General features: G+C 40.6%; 1 protein-coding gene across 1 annotated transcript; it reads left to right on the top strand.

The window, feature by feature from the left end:
- Positions 1–115: 115 nt before the first annotated feature.
- CNRIP1 (cannabinoid receptor interacting protein 1) lies at positions 116–8,905 on the top strand. Its single transcript, XM_008635453.2, has 3 exons — positions 116–398; positions 1,077–1,221; positions 5,793–8,905. The coding sequence occupies exons 1-3, from the start codon at positions 220–222 to the stop codon at positions 5,955–5,957; spliced, it is 489 nt and encodes a 162-aa protein (XP_008633675.1). The 5' UTR covers positions 116–219; the 3' UTR covers positions 5,958–8,905.
- Positions 8,906–19,579: the final 10,674 nt, after the last annotated feature.

The raw sequence follows: 19,579 nt of genomic DNA, 5'->3' as shown, positions 1-19,579 counted from the left end.
TCAACCGCCCAGATGCTACGCCGCGATTAGTGGGAGGGAAAATAAATAATCAAGTATCTCATCCGCTGCTTTTGGGAAGGGCTGGGCTGGCTGGGATCCGGCAGCCCCTCCTCTTCCTTCTCCCTCCTCCTCTTCCTCTCCCTCGCTCCCAGCCAGCCGCTTTTCCACGGAGGGGGCGAGACGCTCGCAGAGCCCGTAAGTCCCCCCCGGCCGCAAGCGATGGGCGACATCCCCGGCCTCGTGAAAATCAGCGTCTCCCTCAAAATCCAGCCCAACGACGGGGCCGTGTATTTCAAGGTGGACGGGCAGCGCTTCGGCCAGAACCGCACCATCAAGCTGCTGACCGGGGCCAAGTACAAGATCGAGGTGTCCCTCCGACCCGGCACCGTCCAGGCTACGTAAGTGCGACCGTCCTCCTCAGGGTGGCTGCCCCGGCCCTCCCCTCCCTCCCCGCTGCTTTATTTTTAGACGTTTAATGTTTTTTCCTGGCAGGCTGACAGCGCGGGGTTTCCGTGATTTCTCCCTCCCCGCCCTTTTACTTTGGTGGCCTCGTTTCTGGGTCCCTGGCCAGCTGTTCCCAGTGCTCCGCCTGGCTGGCTCGAGAGGGAGGCCACATTTGGGATTCGCTGCCTTTCCGCTCCCTCCCCACCTTCTCCCGGAGCCTTTTGAAGCCCAGCTCCTTTTCTCCCTCCTTCCCCGCGGTTTTCGCTGGAGGAAGAAGCCCCTCCTACACAATGCCAAGCCTGGCTGCAGCGTGGCAAAGCAGAGACTGGGACCAGATGGGGAACCAGCTCTGGGTGGAGGGGCAGCCCTGCAAAAGAGATTCGACTAACCTCTCCCCAGCCATTCGAAATCAGACCCCTCCTGCCTCTCCTTGCTACTCCTTCCCTGGATGACTACAGAGCCCTGACATATTTCAGGAGCCCCAATGAGTCAGCAGCACATGCAGGTCTGCTAAAATCCCTGAAGCTTTTCCCTAGCACAGAGGCTGCCAGGCTGCAAACCCACATACTGGCTCCAAACTGCCAGGAAAGGGGGAATTCAGGGCTGAAAGGATGGATCTTCTCTTTTTGCAGGACTATGGGCATCGGGGGTGTCAATGTCCCACTGGAAGAAAAATCACGGGATGCACAAGTGGCCTCTTACACAGGGATCTACGATACAGAAGGGGTGCCCCATACCAAAAGTGGGGAGAGACAGCCTATCCAAGTCAACATGCAGGTACGTGGCTCTCCAAGCCTGGCATGAGAGGACAAGGGAGGGCAGCAGGGGGTTGACTCCCAGAGAGAGTGTGGTGAAATATTCCAGGGCAAAGTCTGATCACAACTGCTGCCTTCCTCTTTGCTTTGTGTCAGTAAGGCCGCTGGCCAGAACATAGCTGGAGAATACACGTCCTGCTTCCTTCTCTCCCGAGAAAACAGCATGGGCTGGGAAGAAGCAGGAGGTTTTCTAGACACCTGAAAAACCCTTTGGGGTGCTGCAGCAGAAAGAATTTTTAGCTGAACCTCCCACCTCTTCTACAGGACATACTGTATATATCAGGCAGCTCCCACCGAGGTTCTTGGTTAGGAATCCAATCCCTTGGCATACAGGGACCCCTCTTTTGCCTGGCAGCACCATTTTTTTTGGCGCAGAGCATGCCCCAAGCACAAGGTGACTGCTCTCCCCTTCCATCTGTCACCTTCAGGATGCCTGAGGACCTGCCAGAGACTAAAAGCATGCATGAGAACAACCCCCCAAGGCTGTCTTCTCTCTTTTCCCATATGCATCCATTATCTGCATCCACAAACCTAAGTTCTTATTTAAGTGGCTCCTCACCCCTGTCTTAAAGAGAGGTTCCATGGCCCCAAAGTGAGATGACAAAAGCTCCGGCCCACAAGGCAGCAGAGCTGACAGAAGAGAGGAAGAGCAGCAGGCAGATTTCCACAGCACTCTTTGTGTGGTATGCTCAGTGTGCAGGGGGAGATTTGTTTTATTTTGGCGGTTTGTTTTTTTTCTTCTCCTTAATTATAGTTGTGAGGGATTCCTGTTGTTTACTCCGTGTCCTCTTTACCAAAAAAAGGAATCAGGGCAGTAAGCCATCTTCATCTGAAGCTCTCTTAAGAGTCTGTTCCAGCTTATACAAGCCCACCAGATTTCAGCATTCTATGACATTTGCTTACTGCACACAAGATTTCATATTGATCTTCAGTATTTTTTTTCTGGGATCATAGTTTAGCATAGTAATCCCCTTCTGAATGAGAACTGTAACATCTCCATTTGGTGTTTCTAATAATTACAGTGTGCCTGACTTAATTTTGGAGACCCACATCACATTACTATTTCATAATCTTAGGTTAATAAGACTAATATGGAGTATTACGTTAATCACTTTTAGATACAGTCACCTCCTTTTAACACCCAGGAAAACCAAACACAGTATTATTTCACAACGAGCTGAACACAGCTGCTGGATGCCACTGTTGAGCACTGTAATTATATTTCACCTTGTACCAGGAGGAGAAAGGACAGCGTTCCCAAAAAAACATCTGCTTTGACTAAGGTATCCCTATTTTGCTGGTCACCTTTACCCTTAAGTGCAGCACTGATGTGAACTCTGAAAATCTAGAAGTTTAACTTTTCCTTTGGAGAAAACCAAGTCAAATCACAAATGAAATGTAAGGAGGATCTGATTTTCAGGTACAAGCTCTGACATGGTTTGTTGCAGCATCAGAATGAGTAGCCACAATATTTGCCCAAAGAGTTGCTTTTACAGATCAGATCCTGGGATACTAACCATGAAGCTAATAGGATTTTCAAGCATTAAGCAGGTCCTCAATTCCTTTTAGGAACTGATCTTGATAGATAGGTTCATCAGTACAGACTTAGATACCCACAATTGATACTTTTAAGTATTAAACATAGGCAACTCAACATGGATTTACATGTTTGACTCATCATTTAGCTGCTTAGCTAAGCAGAGCTGTAACAGATTTAGGGAACAAGCCTCAGATACCTCAGTCTGAAAACTGCTTTGAACACCTACTTCCTGAATCTTCAAAACTGAGCTTATTGCAAACAGCTTTAAATTTTCCTATTTCCTTCAACTATGAGGAACTTCTGCCTCCACTTCCTTTTCTAGAACAGACAGAATCCTGATGCATCCTGTGGTGGTAAGGACACTATTTAAGGCATAAAAACTGAATTCACATTAGAAATAGATTGTGAGGTCAGTCCAGTAATCAAAAACTAGTTTGATACTGCCAATCTAGTGCCTGAATAACTGAAGGTCCGTAAAGATCCATAAGAAATTTTTTCCTATCTGCTTTGAAACTTTAAACAAATAATTCTTTATGTTGCTGCCTTAGACATCTGATCCATGACAGCCAGAGTTTATACATGTTAAACAGCAATCCTGTTTCTGAATTCCAGAATCTGATTATTTGTTTCTGTTACCTGATAGGTCAATCATGCCCACTATCCAGAAACTGCTGAACTGTCTGGAAAATGGTGTAAACTAAGTTAGAAGCCTGTCTTTGGGCCTCATTTTATTCTTGATCAGACTAATCTATGATTGAATAAAGAAGCTAGAACTCTATTACCAGGAATAAATAGCTATCAAATCACCTCAGCATGCAAATTTAGATGGAGTGATTAAATAACTATTTACTCCTATAGCAGCAGATGACAGAGAAGAGCAGACAGGGAAATACAGTTAACCTGAAGCCTGACCTGCAAGAGTAGGGCCATTCTTCCTTCCTGGGGATGCTCATATACAAGCTCAGTGGAGTAGCCAGGATCCAGCTGCAGGAACCTTGGGAATTCAGGAGAGCTCTAAGAATGCAGAATATTCATTACGCCATAGAGCTTCTGCACGTGCTCAGTACTGGGCTGGGGGAGGCACATGGTAGTAGAAAAGCTCTGCAATTAATTTTTTCCTTCTACTGGAAATCCACAGCAGTCAAACTACTCAGGGTAGCTCAGCAAACTGGGTCATTGAAGGAAGATTAAATTTACTTTCTTCATCTGTCTTTTTGAAATTCAGATCCTTCATACATTAATGAAATGAAATGCTGCTCTTGTGTCATATCACCTTCTACGAATGTTATTAGAAATGCTGTTTCTTCCTCAGTTTCCACACTGAGGGTGGCTGATGCTCCTCTCTGACAAGTTTTGTGGACTGTGCACAGTAATACCGAATGTGCTAAACCTTTACTATCTTGCATTATGAGTGTATCAGGACTACTATCAAAGATGATAGATTAAAAAAAGCCCTTACTTAAGATTTTAGTTGCTGAGAGAGATAAAATAGCCTGTACATCTGATTCTTTCTTAGTCAAAGGAAGTGGCAGAAATATTTCAGTTACTCCTTTAAGGTAACACTTGTAACTGGAGTCGAATAAAACCCCTCCACTTAAGCACACAGCAACTTCTGCTATTGACAAGACTAAATTTAACTTACCACAGAGGGCTGAGGGAAGGTTTAATGTCTGTTACACAGCAGCAGCTTACAAACCACATCTTGAATTTAAAAAAAACAACAACAAATGTGTCCTCCTGAAAAATCTGGATACAGAAGACTCTGCTTGTAAATCAGGAACAATTTCTCTGTAAAAGGGCTTTCATACTGACTTTGCAGGTGTGATTATAGCAGGCAGATGACCAAAGATCAGCTCCCAGGCACATGATAGGAATGGAAAACAGTCAAGTGAAGAAGCTGTCATTGAAGTGAGTGACGGAAATACTTAAAAGGAAAAAATACTGAACAATGGTGCCGTTCAGTAGCACTAAATTCACTATCTAGTATCTTCTAACAACATAACACAATCAACAGGCCGTACTACTGGGACCAATGGCAATATGTACAGGCTTCACACCCACACTTCAGATTCTCTGCAATGTCTCAAGGCACAAGAACTCAAATTTTCCATTACCATTAAAACTGAAATCAGAATTTATCCTTGAAAGCCTCACTGAGGTTTTTCTGATGTTTTACAGGTGTCTAGCAATGGCTTAAAGAAAATAAACCCCTTCATTTTACAGAACTTACTATAGCCATAGTCTTATTCACTTCAAAGCTGAATGCACAGACAATTTAAAGTCAATGTCTCACTACTTCACTGTATTAGACGCTTATCTGCTAAACATGCTGATTATCTCTTTAGTAGCTCCTATTACTCAGCTGCACTATCACAGTCCAACTAGCAATTACAGATGTGCACAAAGAACTTCTCTTGCTTAAGTCTCATTTAAAATGTGGAATAGAATCCCAGGGAGGGAGTAAGTGGTACAAGAGCAGCACATCTCACTGCAAACACAAGACTCCAAAATGCAGATACATTAAAGGTTTCAGACTGAGCAAAAGAAGATTCTTCCCAGTCCCAGCTGCAGCCTGTAGGTATGGTATAAAGGTAAAGTGATGGTCGGTATCACTGCAGATTAGTGGTACATGATATGCAGTATATACAAGCTGTGTCATCTTAAGAAAGATTATGGCTTTGATTTTTGTTGTTAGTAACATTTATCCATATGGCAACTTGAATATTTTTACTCCCTCGCCTATCCCAGATGTGAGTGCAGGAGGACAGTACATGCAGAATCTGATCCTTCACGTTTTATGCATGGCTACGCATAAAAGACTTTATGATTGCTAGAGCAGGTTTTACAGATCTTTGATTTATTGATCTGAGGAACAATCATCCTTATACCAGGTGTTTTACATTCTGCAGTTTCACAAGTGTTATTTCTCAGGATGAGAGAGAAACCAACAAAATAATCAGCTCACTAACACTGGTATTCCCTCTTCTTCACAGTTTAATGACATTGGTGTTTTTGAGACAGTCTGGCAAGTCAAATTCTACAACTACCACAAACGGGATCATTGCCAATGGGGAAACAGCTTTGGCAGTATTGAGTACGAATGCAAACCAAATGAAACACGCAGTCTCATGTGGATCAATAAAGAGACCTTCCACTGAAGAGATGGGAAACCAATACTGCTGGACAATCTCCCTAAAGAAAAATCTACCTTTTTAAACCAGCAAGAAGCCTTAACAAAGGCATACTGTAACAATCCTTTGTCCATAAGGTTCCAACAACTACCTTGTATATACAGGTGGTGCCACTAAAATATTTGCCTATTACTGTATTTTAAGTTTACCATGGCATCTGCAACATTCTTTATCTATCACCCTGAGAAAAATGAAAGGTTCATGGTAAAGGATAGCTGATAGCTGGGTAGGAAGTCATATCATCATAATACTGTTGTAAGTATTTGGATTATTCCGACTAGATGTAACAACTTTTGTGAAGTGTTTTGCTTCATTGCTTAGAATTTGGATTAACATCACATTGGTGATTTCTGTATTTACATTTGTGTTTGCTCTTAAATCAGTGTGTTCTTTCAAGCATTTTGTTGTACCGTCCTCCCAGTGGACAGCAAAAAATTAAAAATGTGGTTATTTGTAGATTTAGCTAAATGGCAGCTAATGCACTGTTGGTATTGTGCTTTCATACCAAGGGATTTGGGAACTCATTCTCCTTTTTGTTAAGTTCTGTAAGATATTCTGTGAAGTTTGCTAATTTACCGGATCTCTCAAAATAGGATTCTTTGTTGTTAAGTTTCCCAGTCTTTGAAATAGCATTAGGAAATGGTATAAAACATGATGAAGGAAGAGCAATAAATCAGTTGTGTTATCAAAGACATCTAACAACATGGCTAAGACCTATCTTAAGATCATATCGTATCCTTGAGAGATACAGCTGTCATACTTAATTTATTTCTTAGAGTAAGAGTTCTGATATTAAACTCCATTTTTCTTTTAATGGCGCATTGCTGAAATCAGTTAAATTCTACAAATCAACATTTTCAAGCCTGACCACTGTGTTAATTGACAAGATTTCTGACCAACAAACATTCAGTAGTGTGAAGGGTACAGATCCCAGTGCATGTTTATACATGCACTTCACTCTTTCAAATAAAGATAAGCATGTAAGCATTTGCATAGTTATAACTAAAGGTGCTACATAAACACTAGATCAGTGTTTAACACAAACAGGCAACACAAAACAGACTTATCTTTTATTTCAGTAAAGACACAGAAGCAAGGAAACAATTACACTTGTCCCGTCCCCAGCTTGGGTTGAAGTAAACTGTCAGTTCTTGCATTCTCTTATTCCCTTTGTGAATAGTTTGTAAATTGTGTATGTAAATGGTAAACATGACTTTTGATCTTTGTAATAAAGGACTTAAATGATTTCTTCTCTACTATGGCCATCTAAATGAGCTGAAAACACTGTATTAAAAAAGGCAGTGGTTTTAGAGAAGCAGACAGCAGAGGTTATGTAGCCAGTGCTTTCTGAGAATGCTGTCCAATGTCCAATGTTCTTCACCCAAAGCTACTGTATCTAGGAAGCACAGATCCATTGTGCTAAAATGCAGATGGTTAATGTGATAACACTCAGTAGAGCATATTAATATGCAGTTCCAGTAATATAGTGTGCAAAGTAAAGATTTAGGACAGAGCTGAATTAGCAAAGAAATATTTTCTTCCACTGAATTACTAATCAAAAGGCTTTTCTAGTTGCCTTGCAGATTTCTACAGCCAAAAGAACTGACAGTGGCACTGATGTAATACACCACTGGAATGGTGAGCTAGCCAGTTGCATCTCCACTCTAAGCAACATTATACAGGCAAATTTTACTGAAATGAAATTCTAGAAATAATCTTCTGCATTAACTTCTTTCCTATACTTTTCCTAGAAATAATTCTTCAAAATGAAAAAACTGACGAAATTGAAATCTGCACTTCAGACAGAAGTGCTATTGCCAGCATTTTAGCAGAAGTTTCCAGACGACGTGCTTTAATGATTCTGGACTTCCAGCTGTGAATCAGTTCTGTCTCTACATTACTAGAAAAGTGATTTTATTCTGCAACAATTGGTATACTTTGGTTTATTTTGTTTGTACATATGAACACATGTACACTGGCACACTGGCAAGAAATACATGTGACACATAAATTCACAAACTTCTATCCTAGTAAAAAACATGTAAGACTCACAGTCAATTGCTCTCCAGCATTTAAGAAATGCTGCAATGAATAAATACAGCTGATCCTGGCACAGGAGGGTTGTTATTATCAGCCAGCTGGAAGTATACCCTTCCCAAGGCAAATTCTCATATCCACATTAATGCCAAATAGGGCATCTCTTTTCTTACAAACTAGCAGGTCCTGTAGCAATTCAGTTCAGAGGATGCTCAAGAAAGAGGCTGCAGATGGAGTGAGTTGCTTTTAAAAGGAAGGAGAGAACAGCAGAAGAACTGTGTCGTACAGGTCCCATATCCTAAGACTGAACATTGCTGCCCAGGATTGCAGCACCCCTTTCACAGACAGCAGCAGGGATAGAAAGAATGAAAATTGGTTCACTTCTTTGGGGAATGTGTAAATGGAATTTATCAGCTCTTATATCCTTCTCACCTGGGTGAAGTTTAAGCATACAGAAATGTGATTTGCATTCTTAAATGATTTGTGTTTCTTAAATAGAAGACTATTCATGTGGTCTTGATTGAGTATCCATACCACCAGCTCTGATACTCCACACATGTAAAGCAAAATAGTCCCATCAACTTCCCCTTGCTCATCAAGTGCTTTGCTAACAAAGTAAACATTTGCTCCTATTAAAGGAGACCCAAGATTTCAGCAGTTTCCTGGAAAGTAATGTTTTGAATTTCTTTCATCCAGGATAACTCTGTTGAATATTCATAGAACTTGAGTCACTACAAAACTGTTGCTGTGACAGTTTGATGCATTATTCAATCAGCAGCATTTAATCTCCAGACAGGTTTGTTCTTTACACAGCTTTTTCTAATTAATATTTTCATTTTTATACAGAACTCTGTAATTCAGGACACAATACACTAGGACTAAATATATATGTCAGAAAATGCTGACAATGTGTCGATCCAGCTGAAACCACAGAGCACTCATAGCTGGAGGTTTTATAAATGAGAGACTTGAAGATTTTTGTCATGAAGTGTCCAGCTGTCATTTTCATAAGAAAAATTGAAACAAACATTCCAAATCTTTGTGTCACTTTTTCATCTATATTTAGAGGTAGCAGTTAGCACTATGATACTGCTGAGTTACAGGATTCAAAAGCAAGCTGTTAGTCACAATTATTACAGTTGTGATCCTGCATAGGGCTTGTATTATATCATTAGATTTTGCACAAGGCTTTGTGTTTACTGCAGCTACTACAGGCTTTAGTATCTCCTACCATCTGACTGTATATGAAACAGAAATGATACACATCAAATCTCCATGCACTACTTTCACGTGGTAAAGAGGTTTTACTGGCTTCAGCTGAAGCTCTGTCTATTGGTTTGCAGATGCAGTGACCCTTACTGATTCCAGACTAGCAAAGAATCAGAAGACCTCATTTATAAAATTCTCTGTATAAAAGATGTGAACAGAACTTCTATACAATGAAGGTGTAAGTTTTGTAATACAAGGCTCTTGCATGCCAGCAGAGGTTCTTTTCCACTTGGTTAAGAGCACTGCCCTCACATCCTATGTAAAATTTTGATGTATGTGCTATGTGTTCCATTCTTCTGAAGTCTCCATGCAAAGCTTTGATTAAATAAGGATGTGGCACACTGTAAATGCTAACCTCTTTCTGAGATCTGAAACAAATGCTGTGACTTTCAAAATTCAAAGCAGTGAGCATTGCCTTAATAGCTACGTCAGCCCTGAAGCACAAAGCAGCAGTATAACGAGTCTTACAACATTCATGTTTTCCCTTAGCTCTGCAAAGCTCACAAGCAATGACTTGCAAAGTCCCCTTAGTGCAGCTAATCCAGACCTTTGGCCAGGAGAGATGCACTCCTGCCCACTGCATGCTTGGCAGCTTTCACCAGCATTCCTTGGACTTCTTCCTTTTCCCCCTCTCCCTGATACCAGGATTTAAGGCTTCAAATCCCTGTGAGCCTTGGCTTTCAGTCTTAGGAAGACAAGGCTGCATCAAGCTAGGAAGAGACAAACCAGTTCTCTCTGTATCACTTTTCTGTCTCTACCGTAAGGTTTTGTGAGCCCTCCCACTGCAGTTACTGGAGTTTGTAATCTTTTGACCCACAGTGAATTGCACTATGAGCACATAGACACAAACAGATCTCCATTGGAGACATGGCTTAAAAGCAATGACCGTCTCTCCATCAATTTTTATGCTAAAAAATATTAAATTTAAAAAAAAGTTCATAGCAGCATGTCTGCATTGACCAAGTGTAAGGCTCTGATATTCTGTTTGTCCTCACTCACACAAACTTGAGTCTCGATGCTGCCATCCATGTACAAGTGCTTTGCATGCTATCTGTAACACCTGAGTTTCCCTCCCCCAGAGAACAGGCACTCCTACTCCCTTTATCCCAATAGTGTGGAACAGCCTGGTCCTATCTAGGATCTGCAGCCTTTGAACAATTGTGGGCGAAGAAATGATAAACTATCAGTGGATGATGAAGGCAAGAACCACATAACTGTGCTGGTGGTTAGCTGGACCTTCTGCTCATTCTCAGCACAGAAAGGACAAGTGACAACACGGTCAGTAGTATCCACATGAAACTATACTGTATGTGCTACAGGGACCAAATGTTCTCAGAAGTTTGAACTGAATCTCTCTGAGTTTAATGTGAACCTCAGAGGGTCTGCAAACAAGTGGCAGTAGTGCAATATCACAACACACACTCTTTTCTGACTGTGATGAATGAATCTCTCCTGCTCACTAAGTTGGTATGCCAAGAGATTCACCTAATGTACTTCCACATTTCAGACTTACTGGAGAGAACAAGCTGTGGCCAATTCTGCACATAGAATAACTAGAGTTGGTGCTTTTTTTATTTGTTGATTGTTGGGGTTTTTTTAATTAACTGTGTAATTTTTAATTCTCACTTCTGAGACATCTCTGCCTAAATACTATGCTACAGGCAAGCTGACAAAATGTAGGAAACACCAGGGTGTGAAAATACAACTGCAGTCATCCCTGTTCTGGGATGGATGTTATATGACTACCCTCCAAAGATTTAAAAAGCATTAAAACAAACAAACAAAAAGGTATCATGCATCTACTCTGTTCAAGTCTGGCAACATTTTGTGTATCAGGACAAGGTAATAGCCAGATATAAATGTGCTGGTCACCTCATTTTTAAATTCACAATGTTTACACTGAACTTTGCTACTGTTAAGGTGGGTGGGAGGTAGATGGTTAAGAAAACAAAAGTACCAAATGCACTCCTGGTACAAAGTTCCACCAAAACATATGAAGTAAATATGAGAGACAGATTTGCCCTAATATGCTAAAATGTGAATGAACTGCCCTTGCTTAAAACAGAACTGTAAGAATTTAGACCTAAATATTTTAATACAGATTAAGTAGAACTAAAGAAGTTGAGGAAACACTTTCAGGGAGGTTGTTTGTTTTAAATGCAGTGAAAAGATTTCTTCTACAGATCATTTACCCTATCTTAGAAAATGTATTTTTCTCCAGGGAGCAAGAACTAAAATTTTGCACCTGGAAACAGGTACAGAATCAGTTACACAATGAATTTACAGAGCTGAAAATTTTCTTGCGGGTTTTTTTTTTTTCTTTTAATAAAAGCAGCTATGAATTTTGACTTCTTTCTGCTTCAGCCTTGCAATGTCAGCAGCAGCCCTCAGGCACAAATAAGCAAGCAAAGAAGGAATGCTGACGTGTACTTAGCTCCAGAACTGAGAGATGATCCAAACAGCACAAGAAAGGGAGATTATTTGCCATCTTGCAGTGTGCCTATAGCCTTTATTCTTGGAGAACCATGACTAGGACAGCTAAGTATGCAAGTTTTTCCTGACACTCCATTCTGTAAATCCATGAGGAACCATGCCTTATCTGAGACACTGGCTTCCATCCAGATATCTAAAGGGAAAATATTGGAGGGGCATGGGCTTGGAGTCATGGTACGAGAAGGAGACAGGAGAATCTCAGAGTGTGCTCTTGACCCACAGGCACTGGGGGAAACAGTCACTAGTAGTCTCCATATGAAAGTATAACAATACCAGAGAACTCCCAAAAAATCTCTTTGGTAGTCTCCATCTCAGTCCCCTTTAATACTTCTTTCCAGTTCTGCTAGAAAGACTGTTCCTAACCTCAAAAATCTCCTACTGAACTCCCCGTGGTTTTTATTGGTAAGTAGCTTTAAGCTCAGTGTCAGTAACTTTCCACAGATTTCATACTAATCTCAAACTTCTCAGGTATCACATCCTGTCATTGCTTATCTACATCCCCTAATGTCACCTCTCTCATCTTTCATCAGTAATGGACAGAGAAGCCTTTCTTTTCTCTCAGCAGTTGCTGTTCAATCATTACTCATTTTCCTTGAAGGCTCTGGAGTAAGTGGCTATTTACAAAATATAAGACCCCCAGTCAGTCAGTAACTTTTAATGTAATAATCCAAGAGGGTGGGAGAAGCAGCACTATATTCCATTGTATGGAATGAGCAAGGAAGCCCTTATACCTCCAATACAGAGGGCATAGCAACTGAGTACATCAATACCCTGTGGAGCAGCACTCCTTCAAGACAAGAAGTACTCCAGGGAGAAGTTGGCACAGCTCAGCCAAATCAAGCATGTTGCTCATGTTGCTGAACAACATTCAAGCTGGATTTACACTATATAGCAAAGAATTTCAGTTGAGGAGAAAAAAGGGTGTAATCAGTTTTAGCCCATCTCCTTCTTACCTCTTGGCCTTTTATTAAAATCTCATAGAAATAAAAAATTAAATGAGATAATGGTCTTTAGGATGCAGTGAAAAAAAGTAGGCGACTGTCAAATCTCAGACCAGGTCTGAGTTAACCTGTTGTGTAGCCCCTTTAATGCAGAATTCCTGGAGGAAGACAAGGCTTTAGTGCAATCTGCAATAGGTGATACAAACCAGTGCTTTAAATCACTTCAAAAACACCAGAACATATATCTGAAATTCTTTTTAATCCATAGTCCAAGTTTTCAAACTTGTTCATTTAAAGTGAACAGGTACAAATCATTAGTGATTATAGGCAAGAGTAAATGTCCAGCTCTGGTAAGTGTTCTCTGTATTTTTATCATTATTTCAATTCCCACAGCTCCAGCAGAAGAAAATTAACTGCTGAGGATTCAGAGATTTAAAGCCATTTCTTCCAGGTCACAGTTGCTGTGCAGAAATCACTGCCATGTGAATACTAAAAACAATAAAACTTTTATTTTACTTTTGTTCTCTGTAGTGTATCATGATGAACCATGGGACTTATAGAGACTAATTTCCTGTCCATCTCCTGTGGATTACCTGGTGTTATAACATTCAATTCAACTCATGATGCAGCCCCTCTATCATTATGGACACTAATTTCATCCAGTGTGCTCTGTTCGGATTTGTAATTTCATATAACTAAAGCAACTCAGTAGAGGCCCTCAGCCCCTCTTTTGATTTTCATGAAAAACTTTTAATATTGGGGGTGGAGGGGTGCAGAGGAAGGAGAAGAGCAAGACAAAGTGTGCTCGACACAAGCTTCAATTTCTTAAGAAACCAGACAAAAATTGCCATAGGGAAAAAAGCAGCAATCAGAAATACTCCAGCCAATCACTAATGGAGCTACTAAGAGGAAATATAGAACCATAGAATTGGGCCATCCAAGGTTGTTGAGTCCAACCATCCCCCGGCGCTGCCAAGGCCACCACAAATGTCCCCAAGTGCCACATCCACACATCTTAAATTCCTCCAGGCATGGTGACTCATACGTATCAGGAAGGAACTTTCAATCTTAGGAGCCATTAGTATGCTGTAAGCCACATGTAAAAGCCTCCCCATCCCCATTCGAACTGCATAGACCACTTCTCCCCCACAAACACACCAGTCTTGCAGAACCCAGTGCAAGTACTTATATGTGAAAAGGACTCCCCTTTGCTATTGCTGATTTTCTTTTAATCCAAACTGGCACCTGTGGTCCAGAAGGAGATCAGAGAGGTCCAGGGAGCTCACACAGCACTGAACCTCACTGATAAGGCACTTCTGCCAACATTTCTCTCATAACCCTGACTTGAGCTTTTGTTTCATGCAGCCTCATGAGAATTTTTACTTGTCCACAAGTTCGGGAGCTTGCATTTCTTGACAGGCACAATCATAACGACTATTCACCCAAACTGTAACACCTTCACAGTTCTTATAAACGAGGATAATACTTCCTTAACAGAGCAACTATTCCCTACTTCGAAGATAAATCCAAACTCTAATCAAGCAGGTACACCATAACATTTCTAAACACAGAACCAAATCTCACTTCACCATTACATACCATCGCTAATCTCATGCTTTTGTAGCCAAAGTTCTGCTGCTGTGTGCCACAAGCTAGAACCTAGCTATCTCTGAACAAGATGACAACTTACCATTTTGCCAGTGGACAGGATCCCAATACCCAATCTCAACACAGCATTTTTCCGCAGTGGGTCAGAGCGCTCTGTGCTGTCGCAGTCTTCTTTAGCTGGTAGTAAATTGGAATTGGTAAAATTTAAAACTCCACTGTCATACTAAAGATCCATCTCACTCCCTCCCCAAAAGTATTTCATTCTCAGGGGATAACATTAGCATTTATGGAGGTACATGCTTCAGGGTTTTGCTAATCTGCTAATGAGGTAGAGCCTTCCACCTTTAGATCACAAGCATGAATCATATGCAGCTCAAAGGTAAAAATTCTGTTTCTAGCAGGAATTTGATACCAAGTTGTAGTTCCAGCCCCTTCATCACAATTGCATTTTTATGCTTTCTATGCAGCTTTATTTTCCAAGTCACACAGGGCTTTGAGCTCAGCAGAGCCTTCTACCAAGGACCACCAATCACAGCAAGATTCAAAATAATTTTAATACAGATCTTCAAGATATACAGAACACATCAAACTTTAAAAAAAAGGAAAAAGAAAAAAAAAATTTAAGTAAGCTGTACAAAGTCGAATTCAGAGAAATGTCCAAAATACTAGGGTTTTTCAGCAAAGAGCTACAGAAAGCAAAATCTGTAAAAATATCAGCTGCTTTAGATCCTTTTAACACTACAGAGTCCTCTGTGGCCACATTATATTATTTAAACTATCCATTTTTACTTACAGCAAACAGTTATAACTCAGATACATTTTAAAAATAAGTCATACAAAATATTAAAAATTTACTTTGAGACAAAAATAACCGAGAGCAGGGTTTTGCATTCCAGTATTTGCAAACTCCCACAGTGCTTCTAACCCTTTTTCCTGCTAATTTTAAATCACGGTGTGATGCCCTTATGGTTGCTCCTTGTCGCAGCAGAGGTTCACCTCTTCCACAGGAGGGAGCTTTTCTCTTGCTAAGGTGACACTCTCTCAGTTCTCAATTTGGAAACGTGTAGAAGCTCTAAACATGCTGGAGTGCCCCATGGCTGACAGCTTGCACACAGGGTCAGCAAAGAAGATTCAAAAAAGTGAATAAAAAAACGATCAAGCATTTATAAGCTAAACCATATGTGCCGGTTTGAGACAAATTTGGAGGAAAGTATCCTCTGATAGAAGGCAGGTTACAGCCGCCCCTCCCCCACCAGGTTCGGGGAAAAAAAATTTCCTCAGAGGAAAGTGAAGGAAAAAACCCTATTTATTTAACAAACACACGGGAATAGAATAATGCTAAATAATAAAACCTCTCGCTGTGGAGAGAACCTGATAAAATTCAAAGTCCTTCTGTAAGTGTGGCTGTTCTCTCTCCGGAGCTGGGGTGTGGCCCCTTCAGGCCGCGGCGTGGGCCTCCCGGTGCTGGTGATCCGGACCGGACCAGAACAGTCCAAGGAAAAGTTCTTGCCTCAGCTAGCGAGCCGGCTAAACACCAAAGAATTTTAACTGTGTCTCTCTCCTGAGAAAAAGCCGAAAAACTCGGAAAAGAAAAAGGAAGGGTGCTTCCCCCGCTCTTGCCGCCGTAGAAGCACGCAGAGGAGTGTGTCTCTGTGTCCTTGAACACAAACTGCTGTGAAAAGTTCACTCTCCGCCTCAGTTTAAAGGCACAGAAAGTCATGGGATTCACGTCTGGCATAGGGAAGATGATAGGGAATACGGTATCATACAGTCACCCCAGGACACCATATTTGCACCCTTGTTTATGCCACACTATTACTATCCCCTAATGCAATTAGTTCTGTAGTGGAAAAACCTGAGCACATCAAGTCCAACACCATTTATGTCCATGTAATAAATGGATCAGTTTCGGGGTGTTGATCGTTACTGTTAGGATGTGAATGAATCAGTTTCGGGGTGTTGGTTATTACTGTTTGGATGGGATATAAAAGAGGGGAGTTAAAAGTTGAATAAATGGGCATGTTAACTGAAGAGAGATTGCGAGACTGTACGGGTGTAATACTGGAATGTAACCACTGGATGGGGGTATAACAAGGACCCAATGGGTTTAATAGACGGAACCTTCCAGCACATTGCCTCATAGGGTACAAGGGATGAGGACGACGCCCTAGACTGTGATTGGAGAACGAGCCAACCAATGAAGTGGACTTATTTGGAAATGATTGGTTAGGAATACACGGAGGTATAGACCAACCAGCGAACAGGAAAGGGACCAATCAGCACGAGGATTAAGAAACGCACCAATCCGGTGGTACCAAAGACTTTAAAAGCAACCAGGTGCCCCCCTGCAGAAGTTGGGGTCCAAGGGAGCACCCAGTGGGTCTCACTGTCTTTTTTGTGTGTGTGTTGTTTTATTCTGGCTTGTCGCGTGGAGCCTGGGCTTATCCTGGGTTCCCGCTCTCGGCTGTTAATAAATAAACGAGTTGGCTTTTCTTTTCAAAAGTCTTAGCCTCGTTTACAACATCCAGATATATCTGATGTATACAAATGTCACTTAGGTGGCCAAAAGTGTCAGCTATCCAGATAGTAGTAGGTGAGGAACAATAAATCACAATAATACAAAGACCTTAACATCTGGCCTAACAACTGAAAATGATACCTGAACTTGAAAATACATCTTAACACAAAAAGATGTAATCCTGTCTTTGGTCAACTATTTATTAAGCCATTAAGTGACAGTCACCTTTTACCAGGGTGAGCCTTAATGGCTGCTTTGTCCAGAAAAACAGCTCACTTCCATCATTCAAGGTTCTGTACCACACTTGACCTACAGCTCTGAGCTGCAATTTCCATCAAGGTAACACTGTGCTATTATCACGTTTCCCAGCTGCTACTTCCACTACGGTTTCCTTAGTAAAAATACCACAAAGTGCAGAGGTAAGAGTAATGCTTAAACTGTCCTCACAGTTTTAGAGAAGAGAGAATTTCGTACTCCCTGCTAAGTTTAGTCCCATGGGTATATCCTCCTCCTCATGTGTATAGCTAACTCTTATCACTTTCAGTGGGAATATCACATGCACACAAAGAGGACAGGGATTCCTTGAGGCCTGTTGTAGTAGTGACTTCAAAATATCAGGGTAAACATATTTTGCATGTGATAAGTATTAAATCTCAATATCATTTTCTGTGTTGAAGAGTGTATTATGGGTTTGCACGCTCAGAGAACTAGAGATACCCCACTCATCCTGTTTCCAGGTTTGCAGGAACTTCAAGAAACTGTTCTGCCAGGAGTAAGCAACTGCTATATATATACACAGATATATACACACAGATCTAATTCCAGATCAAAGCCCTGTAGAGCAAAATGGGGTAGAAAGGATTAGACAAAATACAGCTTCTGCTCAAAGGTCTTATATGCTGCTCAGAACCCTTCCTCCTATTAAAGTGATAAGTGAAAAAAATATTACAAATCTTCCTTGTCTTCAATACTTGCTACTATTTCATAGCCACCTATGGTATAATCATGCAGGCTGTGTTCTGGCTTACACATAATCAACACCTAGTAAAGACAGATTCAGCTGCAAGCCACGGTCAGTTCCACAGAAGGCTAAATGTCAACTCAGAAAAGCCAGCTCTGATTGATAACTTTGTAGTGTTAAATTTTCATTAATCAAAGCCTTATCTAAAATATCTGCAATCTGCAGACCACATCAGATCACACTCTATGCTCGGGGTAGTTTTTCAGAACAAAACTGTTCCTATTCACAAGTAAATAACCCTGCAAAATTACCATGCTATATGGTAAATGTAAAAAAAAAAAAAAGAAAGAAACTATACAGACCAGATAGCACCGTTTGAAAAAAGACTGCAGGGCAACCAGAATCTTGTTTAACATTAATAAGTCCCAGAGGGAGAAGGGACAGCTGTGTAAACCCACCTTAGCTGTTCCTTTTCATCATAATTACATCTGTTGCTGATGTCTCATACAATGAAATGTCCGAACAGTATTTTCAAAGTTCAGTGTGAATACTGATAAAGCTTGGAGACAGAAAGCAGATTAAAAAGCATCCTCAGTGATACATTTTGAAAGGTAGCCAAGATCATCTTCGAAAATCTGCTTAAATCAAGTAAAAATCTTTACTGAGCAACACTGTGTATCAGCACTCACTTGACTTACTGGGAGTGCACGAACTTAAAGTGAATTTGACATCAAGTTTCCCAGTAGGACTTTTATCTTAAAATGACAGCATGTCAATAATTACATTCATTCCATGACTCCTGTTCTATTTCTTTAGGTAGGGGTTTTGGTTGGTTTTATTTGTTTGTTTTCTGCATTTGAAAAGAAATTATGGAGCTTTTAAAGATTCTGAAAAATACCACTGTCTTACAACTTGAAACTGCAACTGTGAAACTCAAAGTGCTGGAGTCAATTTTGCTCTAAGATAAAAAGGCGAAGGACAGAGTATAAGGTAAGTAATTAGAACTTGTCTGGGAAACAAGAATTACTTGGTTTCACTACAGTTCCAATATTCATTATTATAAATGGATCCACAATATTTTAACCAAAGGTAGATATCTAGATACATAGTTTGAATTTCAGAGTTGCTAGGCATCTACCTGCTTTACTTGACTTGAAAGAAAAAAGAACATTAGAGGCTGTAAGAAACAGAAAAAAATTGGAGCATTCTGAAAAAGGAAAATTGTCCCTTGTTATTTAAAGCATTACCTAATATTAAAGATCATTCAAAAATTACTTTTCAAATAAAGACTGGAAAAACAAATGCCAACTAAAACTTGAACCAAAAAACTTTTTCCTTTCCAAGCATATCTAGCAAAAATGAAATATATACACACACAAAGAGTTAACTGGACTTTTGGGATGCTTAATTTGTTTTATCTAGAAGGCAGAAATTTTGTGACAAAATTTTTCCTGCAAAACCTGTTTTGATTTAAAGAGTTGGGTAAGTAGTATTTCATAACTAAGACTGTATATAACTAAGTAATATTATAAACTACTCACCTCTCTATCATACCTGTAAAATTACTATGGCTCACAGACATAAGTGATAAACATCGTGTGATTTTTTAAAATTCAAAGTATTACTTTCTAACAAGATGAAGGGTTAAAATAATCATTTGGCTCTCTAAGGTTTTATTGGCCTCAACTTTTTCTTATTCCAAATTAGCAAAAAGAAACTGTAGGGTACAATCCTTCCTATACTACATATCTACTTAAACCTG

This window comes from Corvus brachyrhynchos, unplaced genomic scaffold, assembly GCF_000691975.1.
Source record: "Corvus brachyrhynchos isolate BGI_N302 unplaced genomic scaffold, ASM69197v1 scaffold416, whole genome shotgun sequence".
Classification (NCBI taxonomy): Eukaryota; Metazoa; Chordata; class Aves; order Passeriformes; family Corvidae; genus Corvus; species Corvus brachyrhynchos.
The sequence above is the reverse complement of the archived record's forward strand: the minus strand, read 5'-3'. Positions and strand labels throughout refer to the sequence as shown.

Bases quoted from the DNA above. Each gene is read 5' to 3' on its own strand.
- CNRIP1 (XM_008635453.2), top strand. From the start codon at position 220: ATGGGCGACATCCCCGGCCTCGTGAAAATCAGCGTCTCCCTCAAAATC. The intron at 399-1,076 runs GTAAGTGCGACC...CTCTTTTTGCAG, and splicing joins CCCGGCACCGTCCAGGCTAC to GACTATGGGCATCGGGGGTG. The intron at 1,222-5,792 runs GTACGTGGCTCT...TCTTCTTCACAG, and splicing joins CTATCCAAGTCAACATGCAG to TTTAATGACATTGGTGTTTT.